This window comes from Rhamphochromis sp. 'chilingali' (assembly GCF_963969265.1).
Source record: "Rhamphochromis sp. 'chilingali' genome assembly, chromosome: 17".
Classification (NCBI taxonomy): domain Eukaryota; kingdom Metazoa; phylum Chordata; class Actinopteri; order Cichliformes; family Cichlidae; genus Rhamphochromis; species Rhamphochromis sp. 'chilingali'.
Window position 1 is genome coordinate 18,440,024 of NC_137944.1, and position 19,781 is coordinate 18,459,804.

The window sequence follows — 19,781 nt, forward strand, 5'->3', positions numbered from 1 at the left end:
AAAACAATCGCTTGCTGTGGACCCTGCCCTGATGTGTGCCCCGGTCTGGGAGCTTGGCGTTCCTCTCAAAATCTATTCTGCTGTTTGTAGCCTGTTTGACACACAAACACAAACAATCTCCCTCTAGTTTTCCATGAGCTGTCAAGCCTTAAGGGGATGTCAAAAATCAAAGGCAAAGCTCTGCCTTTAAACAACAGCCCAAAAAAGATCATATATTTTTCTATTACTTTGGGGAAATCTTTGTCAGCTGTATTGAATCTGATAGCTTCAGGGGGAACCCCGAGACAAGAATATTCCCCACAGAGGTTTGATGTGCTGTTCTTTGCTTTGTGGATTAATATTTTTGCATTACATACATTCCTCCAGTAGAGTTTGCTTATTAATAAAAAGTATTTCCATTAGTCTGCGGTGCTGAAAGTTAAAGGAGTGACTGTATAAAAATCTGATCTACAAAAACGACAACCTTACCAGGTATTTAATCCCTGATTTGATGTTTAATATAGTGGCCCTACATTCCTCATCAAATCTGACTAAGATAGGACTTCCGTGGTGTTTTAGTGCTGCCATCTCCTGGTGAGATTTCCACACAAAACTTAAGCCAGTAACAAATTACACTAGTAAAAACAGCATCAGTCATGTTATAGCTTTATTAGTTTCGTTTGTCCTCTATATTGTTACTGTGACTAAAAGAAAGTCTGTACTGCAGTGACTTTTTAAAAACATGCTAAACAGACCATCAAAGACCTCCAGCATCGGTATAAGACATAATCTCTTCAGTAGATCAGTCAAGGCCACCTTTCTGCCTTTCGTGTATTCGAAGAGGCAGCATGTCTTTATTTTCTCAAACAAGCTGCCTGTCTCGCTCTAGCGTGGTCCGGTTCCTCTCCTGCATTCACACATTCTGTAGGCACATATGTAGAAAATACCTGCAACAGGCCGAGATGAGGCTTTGATCATCAAATATATTCAAATGGTCGGATTTTAGGTATTTAATGGTAACTTAAGCAGTTATTGACTTTTGCAACTGGATGTCCTTTCTCACCTGCAAAGAAGGTCATGAGCATCGCCACCCAGCCGAGTATATATGACCAAGAGAAACGCCAGTCACCGAATCGCTTTCCCAGGAAGTTGATTGTCACCCCAGTGTAGATGGCCATCGCCAGGAGAACAAAGAAAGCTGAGAGGGCGATTGGGATGCACATGTCAGTGATTCTAGTGCCATTATTACTGTTTCTGTTGGTGTGTTTTTGCCGACTCAAAAGAAAGACAACTCACTTGAGACGAAAAACATGATTCCTGCGGCAAAGGAGCGGTTGAACCTTTCAAAGGAGGAAAAGTGCGCAAAGGACATGATGCCAGCAATGATGCCTGCAAAGCACGACATCCCTGAAAGGATCATGAAGGCCCTGGTGGCATTCCAGTAAGCTGGGTGAAAACAGACAGAAATGAACAAGGCATGTATGACAGGATTGTTTTGATTGTTGAGCCAAAGAAATTCAATTGATTTTATTTCACAGCCATGTCAATATCCAAAAATGAAAAACAGACATATAAATGTACACACTCCTTTGATTTGTTACAAATACTGTGGTGGTCCAATGGGCTGAAGACACCCTGGATCTCTTACCTATGCTGTCGGTCTGCATGTAGCACTTGTTGGACATGCAGTACCTCCAGAGACCCTGGTGGGCATAATTTCCAGAGAGTCGATACTGCATCCAGTAGTCCGTGGCAGTGGAGACCACTAACAGGATATTACCCACTATGGCACAGAACAGACCCCCTCCCATGAAGCTGTACATTTTGAGCAGAGATAATGGGGCCGCTGTAGAGCACCTGTAAAAACAGAAAACGATAGACATTTTTCTTACACTGTAAAAGCCCGTTTGATCAAAACCTGCAAAGAAAAGGTTAAATATGTCACAGCTGAAACAAACACCTGCAGTGTGTTTCTGCCTTTGCTCTGTGCATATGTGATAGTAGAACATTACCCAACCTAAAATACGTTAAACAGAAAATTAAATGTTCACGATCATTCAAATTATCCCAAAACTACACAAAGGCGACAGGAAAAAAAGGGGAAAGGGAGCTAATTATGAATTTTTTAGCCCAGTTTGAAAACAGCACATAAAGCCAACCAATCCACAACAAGTACACTGGAACAACATGAATCTGATTGAAAATATTACTCTATATACAATCTTAGAACAATCACATTTTTAGCTGTCTTTTACAGAAATCCAGCATTTGATTAGCAGTTAACATTACCTGTTCTTTAGAGGAAACATTACTGTGACTTGAACAAGCAAAATATGTGTAACAGCTACTCTGTGTGATGCCGCAGTTTGTTTCTCATGTTACGCCGGTTCTTCTTCAGCAGTAAGTGACCATGAACGCAAACGTGACACTGGAGGATAAACACTCAAAAATAGCAGTTAAATCTGATCCCTTACCTCGTTTCTGGAAATGCACCTTTCTCTACTGCCCGCCTTCCAGAGGTAGATAGAGTAAATACGAACAGGCAGAGGGGGAGAAGAGAGAGCAGGCTGGAAAGAGAGCGAGAGAGTCAGAGACAATACTACAACTGTAAAGTTGTCCCCTCTGATTTTTTGTTGAGGAAAGCAAAATCTTTTGCTGCCATGAGTCTCGCTCAGTGAGATACACTTGAATGAAACACCACAGGGGCCACGGTGCAAATGACACGCGTGTGCGTGTGTGTGTGTTTGTGCGTGTGTGTGTGCGCAGTCTCTGGCATTCGTGTGCCCTTAGAGAAGGGGTGTTCCTTTTGGGGGGTTTTGTTTGTTTGTAAATGGCTTGCTCTAGAACTGGGGATGTGCATAGGTATGCAGGACTGTCAGTGTCAATGCAACATGCTGAAGCAAACACTTTTCTTTCAGCTCTTACCCCCTGTGGCAGCATGTACAGACACATATAGAGGCAGCGCTCTATACAAGCCGTATCTCTGTCACAATTTAAACCTGATACAGTATATGTTCAGATCACGAGCTCTACCCTGCAGACAAGGTTATAAAGGAGATTTTTAACTAGTCTGAAACATTTTAAAAACAACTTATATGGTTCACAAAATGAAATAGGAAAAAACACACCACACACTTGGATGTTTGGTCACTGTGAAAATACTCACTGACGTAGGGAATTTCTGTACTCTCACTATAAACCTTATCACACCCACACACCCTTATCCTAAACCTACCTATGACGAACCTATGATGCTTTTTAGAAAATCTGTCCACTTTTTCTAGATACAGTTACATGTATATTGGAAAAGGGGTACATACATGAAAATCATCTATGCTTAGTCGATTGAGATTCAGATCACTTTATTAATGCCAAAAAAGGACTATTTGTTTGCATCTTACGGACACAACCTGCTCACACAACCTAGTCCTTAAACACAAACACTGTTGCATGTCAAGGCAGAGATCAACAAAGAATGAGGTCATGGGAAAAGAATTAAAATAAATACATTAAACATAAAATAAATAAACAGGACAAGTATCTAAAAATGAACAATCATAGAAAAAAATAATCTAAATGGACCCTGTCAGTGTTGAGTAATCTAATAGCCGCGGGAGTGAAGGATTTAAAGTATACATTTGATCCACTCTGGGGTACACAGAAATGGTGACCTAGGAGGAACTTCCTGAAATCAGATGAAAAATATGTTAATAATTTTTATTGCCTGCTTCATTATCTGATTTCCCAAAGAGTGAGCACAGATGTCTCTGCTTGGCCCCTGTGACTTTGAAGCAGGTGTTAACAATACTGCTGACAGAGTTCATATCCTTAATAGACAAAACACTAAACCAACAGATAAAGGAAATGTTAAAGGACTTTACCTAAAATAAATAAATAAAAAACACTGCATAAAGGTTCATCACAAGGGTTAATTAATTAACAAAAACCTATAGCACTGTGCAAAAGTATCGATCACCCTATCGTGTCTTTATATTTTGCTTCCAGAGAGCCAGACCTTCCTGTAAATTTATAAGTGGTCTTGAGCAATAATTCTACAGGCTTTCTGGAGGCCTTTCTAACTTATTCTTTGAACGTTGATGGTTTTTTCTCTCATTTTCAGTCCAGCCATAGTGCCTGGCCATTTTTTAAGCCACCTAACACTGACCTATGAATCATTAAAGCTTAAAGAGGCACCTAAACTCACGAGAGTAATCGCTGTTTTGTCTACACTTAATAGATACCTTACATATTATTTTAGGCACAGGCTATCACAAAAACACATGATTGTTTTACATTTCTATAGCTGAATCTGTGAAAAGGGCCAAAGATGACACAATTTGATCGGCATAAGACAGCAGTTTTGCAATAAAAAGTTGATTACCAAAGAGCTAAACTGCTGAAAACACAGCAGATGATGGATGAAAGTCACGTCCTTAAGGGACAGGAAAAAATCCAGTAAAGCCCTGATACAGAACCTGAGAGATGCATCTGGACCTTCACTTGATTTGTTTACTATTACTTTTCCTATTTACAAAGTTTGTTTTTTTCCGTATATATTGTATTTCCATGGACGAATATGGCTCAGCACTGTACTTTTAAAAACAGAACGTTTTGTTTCTACATGCTTTAAGTTTAAATAAATTTTGTTTTGTTTTTGTAAAGTTTGAATAGAGAAAATCGATAAATGTATGAAAGCTTGGGTGGCTTATCTCTCACCTAATACCTAAATAAATAAATAAGAATACGCCGGTCTAAAATAAAGAATGTATGTAAGATACCCGATGTGCTGCCAAAAGCCTGATTATAGTGCAGACATGTTTTAGAAAATCATTTCCGATTTTGTTTATTTGGGGGGTGGGGATGTTAATCACACGTGTGATGTTTTAGAACATCCGTTTCCTCTGGTGATACATGTGATGACCAATGATGACCAGGCAGAGACAGCGTACATACGGGAGCTTGTGAAATTCGTTCTGGAAAGAGGTTTTGACCTCTCATGATCCGGAAGCCGACGCCAAGACCCGAGCTGTTCCATCGGCGGAGTAAAGATGGCTGACCAAGGCGCCGCAGATCCTGGTAATAACAACAATAATAAACCTGAAGCCTCCGAGGGAACTATTATAAAGGTCACAGTGAAAACTCCTAAAGACAAAGAAGAAATCGCCATCGCAGAAGATGCCTCTGTTACTCAGGTTGGTTGGGTTTTGCTGGTGGGGAGCTAGCTGCTGCGCCTCTAACGTCATGCCTCTGCCCACAAGTTCAGCTAGGAAGCTAACGAGCTAGCCCTGTTAGCATTTGTCGTCACTCTAGCCGGCAACCAGGGGCTTTGTGAAATTAAAGGGGCTGTGTGTAGCGGAAATGTTGCCGCTTAGGGTAACAAATGTTCGGTGATATTAACGTTGGTGACATCCAATCGAGGAATATGACCACACAATAGATGAAATTGCGAACCGGTTAGCCTGCTAAGTGTTAGCACTTAGCAAGTTAGCCAGCCAACTTGCTAGCAGAGCCATTAGCTAACTATGTAGCCAAACAAGTGTCAGCTGACGCTTTAGTTATGCCACTACCACAAGTAGGAACCGATATAACCGATAGTTGATGTAACCACGACAGGGGTTTCGGATTTACAACATACTTTAATTTTCTGTTTCAGCCCGACGGCTTTAGCGAAAGCTAAACTTTGCTTTCCCTCTAGAACATTCTCAGTGCTGCCCCTGAGTCATTGGGCTTTCTTGGGAATATACAGTTTCTCAGTGTTACTGTTGGCTTGGCGACGTGGGGCACTGAAAGCATAACGCAGTCTTTTTAATCACAATAAAAGGATAATCTCTTCAGATGTGTTTGTTATGGCTGCGTTGCCACTGAATGGTTGTGGTTTCACTGTTCATACATGCTAGCCATGTTTTTTAATCTGTTCATGCACACGGGCCTGTGTTTGTTTGGTGTACATAACATTTAGTGCAATGACCAGGTTACATGTATAAGTATTAAATTGTTTAAGTTGCATTGTATAATCATGCGTATTTACTTGTGTAGATTCTGTGCTGCTTTTACACAGAGGTTGCTAGGCCCCTGTGAACGAAACGATAGTAGTCAACAATTCTGGGCCATTATTAAACCATGGTACTGATTCCTTTTTTAAATTCTTCTTTTACAGAAAGCGGTCTTAAAGCTTTTCATGTTTTATCAAACAGAGTAAAGTTGATGAAAAGTAACAGGTAGACATTGACCATTCTGATTTTCTAAAGGGCTGATTGCAGTCAGGAAGGCCGATTATAGGGTGCTAGTGATTTCTTTTTCCTTTGTCCTTAAAATACTCATCAAAAGTGTACTTTATCAATGTAATTTTCACAAAGTGTTGAAAGACTAGTGGTAATCTGATAGATTTAGAGTGCATGGTCCCAGATAATGGGATATTTAGAAATGGCATCTGTAATGCCAGAGGTTTGCATCAAAACAGAACCAGATAATAGCAGCATGTCACGTGAGTAATCATCTCTTCCTTTATATTGTAATTTTCATTTCCAGTTTCTGTCTCCATCTCTTCTCTTTTTGTAAGACATTTTCTGGTTCACTTCTTATGTTTTTACTTTTTTCTTGTCTTTTAGTTTAAAGAAGAGATCTCGAGGCGATTCAAAGCCAAACAGGACCAGCTGGTTCTGATTTTTGCAGGGAAAATCTTAAAAGATGGCGACAGCCTCAGCCAACATGGCATCAAAGATGGCCTGACAGTGCACTTGGTCATAAAAACAGCACACAAGTAAGTCAACAAACATGCTGATTCAACCAAATGCTTCGTGTCTGTCTTCAAAAAGGATTCATTAGATTTACAGTTCAGTCTTTTTTGTGCATTTGGATTCATGTTTCTCTTCAAAGCACAAGGCGTTCACAGCATTACTAAGTTTGTCTTTTCCCCCCCAAAAAAATCATCTCTGTAGGGCGGCAGATGGTGGTAGCACATCAGCCTCTAGCTCAACATCCACCCAAGCAGGCAGTACCTCCACTTCAAATCCAGGCACCAACCCCTCAACCACAACAGGTTCTACTGGCTCAGCCCCACCACCCACACAGACGCCCAACATACTGAGTAAGTGCAACTTTGTGTAATTTTATACAGGCAAACACCTTTCACTGTTTGAGAAATGTGGTGTGTTTAACCAGCACTCTCCAATCTTTCCTCCTTCAGCTGGCTTCGGTGACCTGGGTGGTCTAGCTGGACTGGGCATGGGCTCGGCTAACTTCATGGAGCTGCAGCAGCAGATGCAGAGGCAGCTTATGTCCAATCCAGAGATGCTTTCTCAAATTATGGAGAACCCGCTGGTGCAGAACATGATGTCAAACCCAGACTTGATGAGACAGATGATTATGGCTAATCCTCAGATGCAACAGTTGATGGAACGCAACCCTGAGATCTCCCACATGCTCAACAACCCTGAGCTTATGAGACAGGTAAACAGAACTAAGAAGGGCTGAATGTGTCATTCAGGTAGCACAATATTAGATTCCCACTATATTATCTGCCTTTTTTAAAAGGATTTTACAAGCTCTGTTTAAAATGATACCTTGATTCAGTTGTTTCCTTTCCTGTTCTTATAACACCTCACAGACCATGGAGCTGGCCAGGAACCCAGCCATGATGCAAGAAATGATGCGCAACCAGGACCGGGCTTTGAGCAACTTGGAGAGCATCCCAGGAGGATACAATGCTTTGCGGAGGATGTACACAGACATCCAGGAGCCCATGTTTAGCGCTGCCAGAGAACAGGTATCTGTGAGGAATACTTGCTGACAAATGTTTTGTTTTTGTGCACTGTTGGTGCTTGTTGAACTTCTCACTCATTCTGTAGTATTTGTTGTCTCTTTTTTGTCAGCATTGCATAGCTAGTAGTATTCTGACAGTTGTGTTTCCAAATGTGCCTCCTTGTAGTTTGGTAGCAACCCATTCTCAGCTCTGGGAGGGAGCTCCGAGTCTGGTGCCCAGCCATCACGGACAGAGAACCGAGAGCCCCTACCAAATCCATGGGGGCCACCAACTTCTTCTAACCCTTCTGAAAGTGGAGGGGGCAGCACGGGGAGCAGTAGTACCACCGCAGGCACCACCCCAAGTGTGTCGAACCCTCTGGGCATCAATCCTGGCAGTCTGGGAAATGGTAAGCCAGAGCGAGCCTGAATTCCTTAAATTTAATATTATCTAACTATCAAATTATTTATTTGTAAATAATACTTTGATGTAGTGAATTATGTATACATTACTTTTTTTTGAATTTCTTGTCTATATTTTCTATTGTTTTCTTTTTTATTGTAGGCATGTTTAACAGCCCAGGCATGCAGAGTCTACTGCAGCAGATCTCTGAAAACCCTCAGCTGATGCAGAACATGCTGTCTGCTCCCTACATGCGCAGCATGATGCAGTCACTGGCTCAAAACCCAGAGTTGGCCTCCCAGGTAAGCTTAAAGATGGATACACACACACATTTAAACATACATATAATGCACAGCCATGCAGAAAACAATTAGATTAAAATATTTTTCTGTTCAGAATGTGCATCAGACAGGTGCACATGTTTATACATAGACAAGTGGATCATAATGAACAACTCGGTTTAAATGTACTGTCAGTATCAGGTTAGCCACTGGCATTAAGACAATACAGAGATTGTCTTTTAAGCTCATATTTAGACCAGAGCAGCTTCATGATAAAGTGCTGCTGAGTGATACTAAAGACATATTGATTAGGTTACAGCATCAGTTTGAAAGCTGTGGTGAGGTGCTAAAATGAATTTACTTAAATCTTTCTATTATTTTAGTGAGTAAGCAGCATAGCCTGATGTGGAATGATCATTTTGCTTGACTGTATTTCCCTTTTTCTCTACCAGGTTTTGATGAATAACCCCTTGTTTGCTGGAAACCAACAACTGCAGGAACAGTTCAGAGCTCAGCTGCCTATCTTTCTGCAGCAGGTACAGCATATTTGTTTAGTTTAGTACCGCAGTTCTAGATTTGCATGTTTTCTATAAAAGACTGTAACAAAGAATGGAGCTGATTAGATCTGCAGGGTGGCATAATGAGCCTCAGTCTATGTATCTGCCGAGGGTACATGATGAATTATATCATTAAATAATATCTATTTAATACCTGATTTAGAAGTTAAAATACATTAAACACATTGAAATATGAGGAAATTACGTGTTTCATTTTTAATTAGAAGTGAATTTGGCAGTAGTATATCAAATGATCACCCAGAAGGGTGGAAGTGACTGTCGGTTTCATAGTTAACAGACTCCATCTGGGCAACCAAACCACAAGACAACAGCACACAAACGGCTCCCTCACAGGTGCTGCTGCGCTCACTTAGAGCAGTGCTGGCAAATGTCCCAGGTTCTTTAAATAAAACTGAAATCTGAATATTAGAAGAATCTCCTGAATAGTTGTTATTTGTTAGTTGAGTCGCTTTCCCACTTGAGTCAGTTTTTGGATAATTGCATCAATACAGTTTCTACTGTTCTTCTTTCTCACATGTACCACACAACATGTCACAAATTTACAGCAAAGTGTCAGCTTTCAAACTATTGGCAGTACTTCACAGGGTTCACTTGAGGGAACTACTGGACCTAGCATGCAGGAAATATTTGCTAACAGTAAATGTAGCAGAATATTACCTGTGGTGCTGACACAGCAGCACCATTTGACATAGCATGAACTTTGTACTAGGTAGCTGGAAAATGTTTGATGTAATTGCGTCTGACTTTTAGTCTGTGAAGGTTCTCAGTCATCCAGGTCATCGTAGTCAAAGGGGCTTGCAAAGAAAAGCGTCTGGACTTCTTTAAGTTGCTTGAAGACATTTCACCTGTCATCCGAGAAGCTTCTTCAGTTCTAAGGTCAAATGGTGGGGAGTCCCAGATTTAAACCTAGTGGGAGAATATCCCCCCACAGAGGAACAAAAGGACCCCCTGATGATCCTCTAATCGCCTGAGCTACATCTATGTCCACTGTGAGCGACCATCTTTGAACAGAGGCAGTGGTTTACGACACCAACTGTCTGCCATCTATAATCCAGCTTTGAGTTCCCTCCCCAGACGCCTGAACGCCCACTCACATCCTGGGCCATCTGACCTCAGGAATTCGCATGATAAGGTGGGGCCAGGTTTCACAAAGAGCTCACCCGAAACTCTGGCTGATTGGGACCCACACCCATTTTCACACCTTGGCTCAGGCGATTAGAGGATCATCAGGGGTCCTTTTGTCCCTCTGTGGGGGGTTACTCCCACTGGGTTTAAATCTGGGACTCCCCACCATTTGACCTTAGAACTGAAGAAGCTTCTCGGATGAGAGGTGAAACGTCTTCAAGCAACAAGAAGTCCAGACGCTTTTCTTTGCAAGCTCCTTTGAGTCTGACTTTTAGGTTGTCCAATGCACCTCTGTCAGCTGAACAAACCTGCAGTGCATGTGTGAAAACAGCTGTAACGCTCACACAATTTAGACTGCTAATCCTGTGACAATTTCAATGAACTGTTGGGTTGCAGATGCAGAACCCAGAAGCTCTGTCAGTGATGACCAATCCACGGGCCATGCAAGCTCTGATGCAGATCCAGCAGGGCCTACAGACACTGCAGACAGAAGCACCAGGCCTCATGCCCAGGTATGCTAACACACATTTAAACATCGTTCATTTTTGAGGTGGATATACTCTCTGCTGTTAATTTTTCTTTCATCCTAGTTTGATGCCAGGTGGAATTCCTGGAATACCCACAGGAGGGGCCATGCCCACAGAGAACCCTGCATCCTCACCCAGCAGTGCTGGAACAAACACTGCCCAGCAGCAGCTGATGCAACAGATGCTCCAGATGTTTGCTGGAGGAGGAGGTGGAGGCGGAAGCGCAACGGTACACATGCATAGGAATTACAGTACTGTGTCTTGAGCCACATTTCTTTTTATATTTTGGTGGTAAAATAGGACATAGTTCCAGTGTTTTATTGAAACATGGAAAAGTATAAAAACTGAGTTTTTTTTCAGTTTTAACAAGGTTTAAAGTCAACATTTGGGTTCACTATCTTTATTCTTCAACATAGTCTGAACTCTCTTAGGCAGCTGTTTTGTCATGTCTTCGGGAATAGATCTCTAGGCTTCTTGAAGGACATTTAAAGCTCTTCTATGGATGTTTGCTGCCTTTTGTTCCATCCTCTGTCAAGATCATCTCACACTGGATTTTGACATACCTCAGCCTTTTCTCACTGTTTGTCCTCCTTATGAAATGGCTTCTTGACAGCCGCCTTCCGTTTAGACCATATATGATGAGACTTCAGTGAGCGATCCACTGAAGGACCAGATGTACCTTGCTGGTCCTGTGTCAGGTCTTTGCTGGAGTTTTTCCTTTGTCTTAAAGGTAAAGTCTGTAAAATATCACTAGATGTCAGATTGCAAATTGCAGTTAACTGAATTCAATTTTTCTTACCCCTCTTAATTCAAGTGTGTAATCATAGGTACAGTGAGCACTGGGGTACACACTACACTTTAAAATATTTGAATAATGTCAACACTTAGAAATGAATAACGAATAAACTTTGTAAAAGGTGTCCACAGCGTGGTGATGAGTCGCTGAAGCGTACTTCTGGCAAATGACAGCAATAGTGTGATGAGTTGAGGATATCCTGAACTTTTTTGTCATCAAGTGCTGCTTTGTTTCACTGGTCTCTAGCTCTCTAGTCACATACATAAACATAACTAGGTGGAACACTTGAGTTAGGTTGTTATCTTTGGGTGGATGATTTATCAGCCTGTGTTAAGTGGTCAAATAACATTCCTGTGAAAATGGTCAGGTAAAAGGACTGGACTGAAATGAGTGGAAAATCAGCCAAAGAAAAACATTGAAAGGCCTTCAAAAAGCCTTCTTGAGGACGCTTTTTAAAAGGACAGAAAAGTGGCTAAGCAAAATATAAAGAAATGGTGGCTCAAGACTTTTGCACAATACTGTACAATTTGTGAACATGTGTGCTCTCAGATGAAATGACTGTTTTACAGAAAAAAAGGGGGGGGGAATGGACATGGTCACAGTATGGTACTAGTATAATTTGTCTCGCATCTCATTTTGTCGTTGTAGACCCAGACCCCAGAGGTTCGGTTCCAGTCCCAGCTGGACCAGCTTAATGCTATGGGCTTCATCAACCGCGAGGCCAACCTGCAGGCGCTCATAGCTACTGGAGGAGACATCAATGCTGCAATCGAGAGACTTCTGGGCTCACAGCCCTCGTAAAGACATACAGTACCTAGTGATACACAGACATGCGCATACATACCTAACTCACAAAAACACCCAGCATCTACAGAGAACCAAAATAAATTTCAGTGTATTGTCCCCAACTTAACGGAACGAACGTGGGCAGGATCTATAAGACCTTCACTCTACATCTGTTCTCAGATCATGCCCCATTTCCCATACTTTCACTCTTTGCCACCATCCAACCAGATCTCTGTCAAGAGTGCTGCCGTAGAGTTGGACTGAACCACTCTTACCGTAAAGGGTATTCTGGTGCAGAGAATAAGAGTGAAAATCTCTCCTGGAAAGGGATTCCCTACCATTTTCACTATATATTGTTTTCTTCATGTAAAACTGGAGTAGAGTGCTACAGGTTAACATTTTCATGATACAAATTGAACCCACGTGATGTGATTGGCATCTGGCTCTTTTTCCTACATGGCTACTGTGAGGTTTGCTGGTATTTAACTAGCAAATTGATAAATGAAGATTTTCTGATTACAGGTGGCAAACCTGAGTGTTAGCAGGAAGGTAGCTTGTCCACGCAGATGATCCACCTTATTTCCTCCTTTCCTTGTTCTAAAGATTCTACTTAAATGGCTGTCGTTCCCCAACAGCTTTCACTATTTATTGCAAGCTCTTAATAACATGACATAATACGTCATTCAAGATAAAAGTGCCCACTCACAGGTGCAGTGGCTTTTCCCCACTGAGGCACCATTGCTGTGCCTGCTGTCTTCCACTGCCCTATCATCAGTGAATTGCCTCACTCAGTGGGTTATTGAGGACCCTGCCCCAACTAAGAAAATTTCACGCACCATCCAGAACTTTAGCCATAATCAGATATCACATCGCAGCGTCTCTGAAGCAGAGGGCGCAGTTAGAATGAATAAGAATGAAACAAGTTTTCCTTTCGTTTTAATCTTATTCTTCATTTTAATTTCTCTTTCAAGGTGCAGTTAGTACCTAGAGGTGATTTGTCTCATCAAAATAAAATGGAAATCAAATGATTAACGAAAAATGAACGATGGAATGGCTTTACAAACAACTCTGGTACAGTGGCATCATAAATTTCTCAAATCAAGCCTAGGTTGTTATATTTTATTTTTTTTATTTTTTTCCTTTTGAAATTCTCAGCAATGTAGTTGTGGTAACCTTGGCAACTGCTGCTATAGCTTTGCTTTGTCTGTTGACCTCAGCTGGAAAAAAAGAAAATCCATCTCCGAATTGAACATGTTGGAACTAACTTTTAACAGTACTGTACTAAAAAAATAAAACATGATTTAAAAACAGCCCACACATGTGTCAGTTGATTATGAAAGTTAATTTGTATGAAGTCATTGAACTTTGTTTCTGTTTTTTTGTTAAATGTGAAATGTTGAAATCTGTAAGATTAAATCTACTTTTGGAGGGTTTTTTTATTTTTTTTGTTTTTAAACACAGTTGGCCATCCTTTAAGGTTTTAGTTTGGTACCACTAATTGGATGATATTTTAAATATTTTAATTTTAAATACCTTGGAAGCTTGCAGAAAAGTACACAGATTACTATTAATGATGCTTAAAAGTTCCAGGAAGTGTTTTCATCTCTGATATTAATTTAGTCAGTTAAAATCAATATTTTCACTATTTGTAAGGAAATGTCTTGTCAAAAATGAACTTACTGTATATTATTTTTATCTTTTCTATTGATTCAAATATTGTATTTCTTACAAAAATAACGTGGTAATTCAGATTTTATACAGTCACAAATAGTCTGTAAGACAAACATGTCACTATAACGATAACACGCTATCTTCTTAGAGTGCTGAGTTATGAATTACTGTGTGAGCCTGAACTGTGTTTCCTGGTTTGTATTCATATAGGATCGATTGTAGCTGTGTTCTGCTAATCACGATAATTAAAATATACTTTAAAAAAACGTAAAGGAACATTTTGAACACATCAGATCTATGAAGAAAAAAAAGGAAATGCTTGATATCTACATTGATATAGACTGGGTAATTGGTTAGGAATGAAAGGATGCCAGATATTTTAAAGGAAATAGTAATTATTAGCCTACAGGTGGCTAAATTTAAAGACACAAGTGAAAAAAAGATGTGGCAGACTAGTCAATTTGACCAAAGCTTCAGTTTATCAGGTATGCATACTGCAAATGCAATGTCAGGGTAGGCTCCTAATGAGACTGGATGGTCTCCTCTCGGATCTAGATCTGGGCATCCATGATCTGGAGAATGAGGTGCAACCTGATGGTGTCAGACGGACTGAAATAATAATAATAATGATGATAATAATGTCCAAGAGGTGTTTTATTGGATTTGGGTCAAGAAAATGTGGGTGGGGTCACTGATACCAGTTCATACATCCCAGAGGCGATCGTGGCTCAAGAGTTGGGAGTTCGCCTTGTAATTGGAAGGTTGCCGGTTCGAGCCCTGGCTCGGTCGTTGTGTCCTTGGGCAAGACTTCACCTACCGCCTACTGGTGTTGGCCAGAAGGGCCGATGGCGCGATATGGCAGCCTCGCTTCTGTCAGTCTGCCCCAGGGCAGCTGTGGCTACAACTGTAGCTGCCTCCATCAGTGTGTGAATGGGTGGATGACTGGGTGTGTAAAGCGCTTTGGGGTCCCTAGGCGGGACTAGTAAAAAGTGCTATACAAATACAGGCCATTTCCCATTTCCTGTGTACTCTCGCCACATGAGGCCAAGTATTGTGCACCAGGAGAAATCCAGGACCCACTGCATCAATTTAGGGTCAGATGGCAGGTCCAAGGACTTTCTCCTGATACCTAATGGCAGTCAGCCTTTGTCCCTCCATGAATATGCCTCCCTAGAACATCACTGACCCACCACCAAACTGGTCGTGCTAAACATTGTTACAGGAAACAAAGTTTGTCACAGCTTCTCCAGCTGGTCTGTCAGGGTGAACCTGCTCTGATCTGTGATAAGCACAATTCACGAGTGGTGTACTTGGCAATTCTGGTTTTCTACACTAAATGCCAGCTGGGCTCCGGCTCCGCAGTCCATAGAGAACCCTCAGTCACCCTCATGAAGTCCGTTTCTGATCGTTCGGTCAGAGATATTTACACTGTCAAATGCAAAACTAGATGAGGGACAACTGTCACTGTTGCCTCTCTAGTGCATCTGTTGTTAATCTCATCAACACTAAAGCAGCTGAAACTGAATAACAATCCCCGCTGCTACTTAACTGATCAGTTAAATATCCCAGAAGTTTAACTGACTTATTGCTATATGCTTATTAAATTCTGTTTAAGCAGTGTGTTACATAATAGTTAGTACACTATAAAGCACTCTTAACTCCAAGTTTAATGATCAGAAAGGTGGGGAATGATGACGTGTGTTTGCACACAGAAACCACCTTTTAAGTGAGGTCACACCACAAATGATCAGAATCAGTGCGTGAATAGAGCAGCAGAGGGTGGAGACGCTTCATGACTACCTGCCAGTGGTTCTACCTGTTCCACCTGCTCTCCTCCCTCCAGCCCTCCTTTGGGTGTCAGCTGATGAGAGCTCAGGACTGCCTGCCCTCAATCTGAAGCTACCCACTATGCGTAGATAAAGAAGCAAGCGGCTCAACCAGTTCCCTTTTTTCTTTCCATTCTTTTCTTCACCTTTGCTCTCTCTCCACATCGGAGAGAGAGACTCAGGACTGAGGCTGGATTTTTTTTCTTTCTTTCTGTTTTTCTTTCTTTTTTAAACTCTACTTTGGGAGCTAATATTTAAAGTGCCTTCAGGATATTTACTTAGCAAAGCAGGAACCGTTCGCCTCTGAGTGCAGCATGGGGTCTGATGATTCGTACAATTTTGTCTTTAAAGGTGAGTCATGTTTGCTTAAGCTGTGATTGTGTAGGAAGACATGAATGTCTTTTTCTCTGTGTATTATTGCGTATTTGTAGACAATGAAGCTGGCAGGTACAACTCCGGCTGTAGCTGCCTGCTGCTATTTCCAAGGAAGTGAATAGAGCAGGGAAAGTAGGAAGTGATCGCTCTGTATCCATTCGGCTGTAAACCATTTAACCTTTGACCTATTGTAGAAACATATAATCTACACGTTATAATCTTACAAAGAGCCTCATGAGCATGTGCATGTTCCTTATTAAAATAAACTTCCATCCATTCCAAAGTGAAATCAGCCCCAGGGGAGATGTGCCACGTCTGTGTGGTGTCATAGTGTCTAGTATCTTTTGAGGGTGACAGAAAGTCTGGATATAAAAGAATATGTTTCAGCAAGTTACCATGAGATAGGTTTATCCTTGATTTGTTCTAATACTCAGTGTTATTGGTATCTAGTTTTTTAATCAAATAAAGGATTAAGAGCCATTTCAATACCTGTTGTGTGTGTTTGTTTAGTGGTTTTGATCGGAGAGTCTGGCGTAGGAAAGAGCAACCTTCTGTCTCGCTTCACCAAGAATGAGTTCGCCCATGACAGCCGTACCACCATCGGTGTCGAGTTCAGCACACGGACCGTGCAGATTGATAACCTCACCATCAAAGCTCAAATCTGGGACACGGCTGGCCTGGAGCGCTACAGAGCTATCACCTCAGCGTGGGTACACACACATAAGCACACACACCATTTACGAATGAGTAACAGACACAATTGAGGTGGGAATTATGAGATTATCAGTGTTGGCTCACACATGTTTGCCAGTTTAAGTAACACTGATTGCACTGTGTTTAATTAACGGTCACACCTCTTTCATGCACAACACCTACTTAAAGGAATTGTTTCCTGTTTGAATGTAACACCCAGCCCATGTGTGTTCCTCCTCAGGTATTACAGGGGAGCAGTTGGAGCGCTGCTGGTCTATGACATTAGCAAGCACTTGACCTATGAGAGCGCAGAGAGATGGCTGAAGGAGCTGTACGACCACGCAGACCCTCATATTGTGGTCATGCTGGTGGGAAACAAAAGCGATCTGGACACTCTCAGGACTGTACCCACAGATGAGGCCAGAGACTTTGCAGGTAAGTTAAGTAGTGTTGTATAGTTATTTCTTTAATGTTGTTTTGGAATATTTCTAATATATGAGACTGATTTTATTTCTATGTTTTGCAAAAATTCTCATAAATGGTGTTTTCACTGCTGAATACATTTTGCTCTGTATTAATGTTTTTTTGTTTTTCAAACCCCGGTGCGATTCAGAAAAGAAAGGTCTGATGTTCATGGAGACATCAGCGTTGGGCTCCACCAATGTTGAAGCAGCTTTCAGTGAAGTTCTCACAGGTAAAGGTGCCCAGAAAGAGCATTCACACCCTCACTTGGACTTGTGTCTGTGTTGATTGCCAATCTTCTTCGTCTCCGTTTTCTCCAGCGATCCATAAGAAGGTGGCCAGCAGAGAGGTGACCCGTGGCTCCATCAGTGCTGTGACCCTCTCCAGCCCCCTTGGGCCAAGCAGCGAGGCACAGGAGGAGCGCAAAGGCTGCTGCAGGAGCTAATAACAGACTGCGGCACCTCCCCAGAAAGATCTGCTGTGTACATACTGAAGCATCACCATGCTTGACTGTCATTCAAGCGAGGCTTCTGCTTGACACTGAGCTCTCAGTGTTCAGGCGTCTTTCAGTATACCATCTGTACAGTATCTAATTTACTGAATAAGTGTTGCAAATGGTAATTCACTTTCATGTTTTATACATATTTCTTTTGATGGCTGACGGGCAATTTCTGCATTAGATGACATTTTTTCCTTTATGTTTCTAGAAATACTTTGTAATTTTTTATTGCTTTTATAAAGGAATCCAGAGGGAACGTCTTGGAATAAGTTATTTATGCTTCTTCTATTTGCTTGTACTTGCAACAAAAAGTCATGAAACATCTCCATGAGACTCGAGCTATGTGGAAATAGGAGATAAAAGGAGGTGAAATAAATAAAGTTATAGTGTTAACACACTAGCTGAATAAGACTGGTCCAGTTTGAATCAATTCATATGCTGTTAGATAAGTTAATCTTTAAAAAATTGTATTGGTGGAGTTAAATGAGGGATCAGTGAGACCGATGGTATTCCTACATCATCATAGTTAATGCTATTTTAGGACCAATCACATGTGTTGTCAGATATATGACTTTTGGGGGGTGGGACTGAAGTGGGGTAAGTTTGTCTTCACTGCTTTCTGACAAACACTGAAGTAGAAGTAAGGTAATAAAAAGAGCATCAAAATCAATGTAAGGAGCAGGTTGTCCTACTTGAAACCAAAAGTCACTGTTGATTTGTTCAATAAACTGGTGTGAGATGATTAGAGTTTTGTGACATGGTGCATTATCCTGCTGGAGGAAGGCGTCAGACGATGGGTAAGCTGTGGTCATGAAGGGGTGGGCATGGTCAGGAACAGTACTCCTGCAGGCTGTGGTGTTTAAACAATGCTCAGTTGGTGATAAGGGTCTCAAAGTGTGCCAAGAGAATATCCCCCACACCAGAGTTATTAAAGTTTTGTGTTTTCTAAGTAGTTTTATTTAATTTTTTGTTGTTTATTTTAGTTTCAGCTAGGTTACAGAGTGTACTTTCTTGTTTCAGTTTAGATTTTATTGTTGGAAAAGATTTAGTTTTAGTTTAGTTTTCATTAGTTTCAGTGTTAGTTTTAGTCTTTTATGGTTATTATTGTCTGAGGCAAGATATTGGTATTCCAATAACAACACAATGCTTTGAAAGCAGATGACTAACAGTCTTGTAAACATCTCACAAGTCTCAATAAACACATTTATCATGTGTCATCAGGCAGGTTAATAATACATTTTTGCTTAATTAACAGGTACCAAAGGTAAGAACATTTCCTTTCTCTATATATGTGTTATTTTAGTTAGTTAGTTTTCCAAGGTCACAAAATGTTTCAGTTTTTAGCCTATTTTAAATTAACTTTAATAACCTTGCACCACAACATTGCAGGATGGAGCCATGCAAATTTTGATCCTACCATCTGACTGACGCAGCAGAAATCAAGACTTGTCAGATCAGGCAAGGTTTTTCAATTTTCTGTTGTCTAATTTTTGTCTGTGTGAGTTTTAGGCTCAGTTTCCTGTTCTTAGTTGACAGAAGTGGCACCAAGTGTGGTCTTCTGCTGCTGTAGCCCATCTGCTTCAATGTTTTATGCATTTCTGCTTGGTTGTAATGAGTGGTTATTTGAGTTACTATTACATCCTATCAGCTTGAAGCAGTCTGGCCATTCTTCTCTGCCATCAACAAGACATTTGCACCCAGAGACCTGCTGCTCACTGGATATTTTCTCGCTGTAATTCCATTTTCTGTGAATCCTAGAAATGGTTGTGTAGGAAAATCCAGTAGATCAGCATTTTCAGAAATAGACCAGTATGAATTATGTCCATTGATTTTCTAATCATTTCAGGGTGCTCTAGATTATATTAGTTGTCACGAAGCAAGAGGCAGGGTACACCTTGGACAATCTGTCAGCCTGTCCCAGGGTAATGCAGAGATATAGATAAAATAATTCACTCTCACGTTCTATGGTTAATTTAGGACCCCTGGTTAACCTAAACTCATGGATGTCTTTGGACTGCAGGAGGAACCTGGAGTGCTTGG

At 41.1% G+C, this 19,781-nt stretch overlaps 3 protein-coding genes across 4 annotated transcripts; 2 read left to right on the forward strand and 1 right to left on the reverse strand.

Moving 5' to 3' along the window:
• Positions 1-526: 526 nt before the first annotated feature.
• On the reverse strand, positions 527-2,729 carry LOC308384864 (lens fiber membrane intrinsic protein-like). 2 transcript variants are annotated; one of them, XM_080863496.1, is made up of 5 exons: positions 2,269-2,390; positions 1,628-1,836; positions 1,276-1,425; positions 1,043-1,177; positions 527-926 (listed from the first exon to the last, which is right to left on the reverse strand). In XM_080863496.1, exons 1-5 carry the CDS (start codon positions 2,286-2,288, stop codon positions 865-867), a joined length of 576 nt encoding a protein of 191 aa, XP_080719622.1. In that variant the 5' UTR covers positions 2,289-2,390; the 3' UTR covers positions 527-864. The 2 variants fall into 2 exon arrangements, with proteins under 2 accessions (XP_080719622.1, XP_080719623.1); XM_080863497.1 differs by lacking the exon at positions 2,269-2,390 and adding an exon at positions 2,454-2,729 and having other exon boundaries at positions 531-926.
• Positions 2,730-4,975: 2,246 nt separating this feature from the next.
• On the forward strand, positions 4,976-13,525 carry LOC308384670 (ubiquilin-4-like; the record flags this gene model as incomplete). Its single annotated transcript, XM_080863224.1, is given in 12 exon segments — positions 4,976-4,996; positions 4,998-5,171; positions 6,588-6,739; positions 6,918-7,066; positions 7,166-7,428; positions 7,586-7,744; positions 7,907-8,129; positions 8,285-8,424; positions 8,856-8,939; positions 10,503-10,618; positions 10,697-10,862; positions 12,078-13,525. Coding segments are annotated over 12 exon segments (1,800 nt in total). The 3' UTR covers positions 12,231-13,525.
• A 2,240-nt stretch (positions 13,526-15,765) lies between these two features.
• On the forward strand, positions 15,766-18,486 carry LOC308384942 (ras-related protein Rab-25-like). Its single transcript, XM_080863618.1, has 5 exons — positions 15,766-16,063; positions 16,598-16,793; positions 17,022-17,215; positions 17,394-17,474; positions 17,563-18,486. The coding sequence occupies exons 1-5, from the start codon at positions 16,027-16,029 to the stop codon at positions 17,685-17,687; spliced, it is 633 nt and encodes a 210-aa protein (XP_080719744.1). The 5' UTR covers positions 15,766-16,026; the 3' UTR covers positions 17,688-18,486.
• Positions 18,487-19,781: the final 1,295 nt, after the last annotated feature.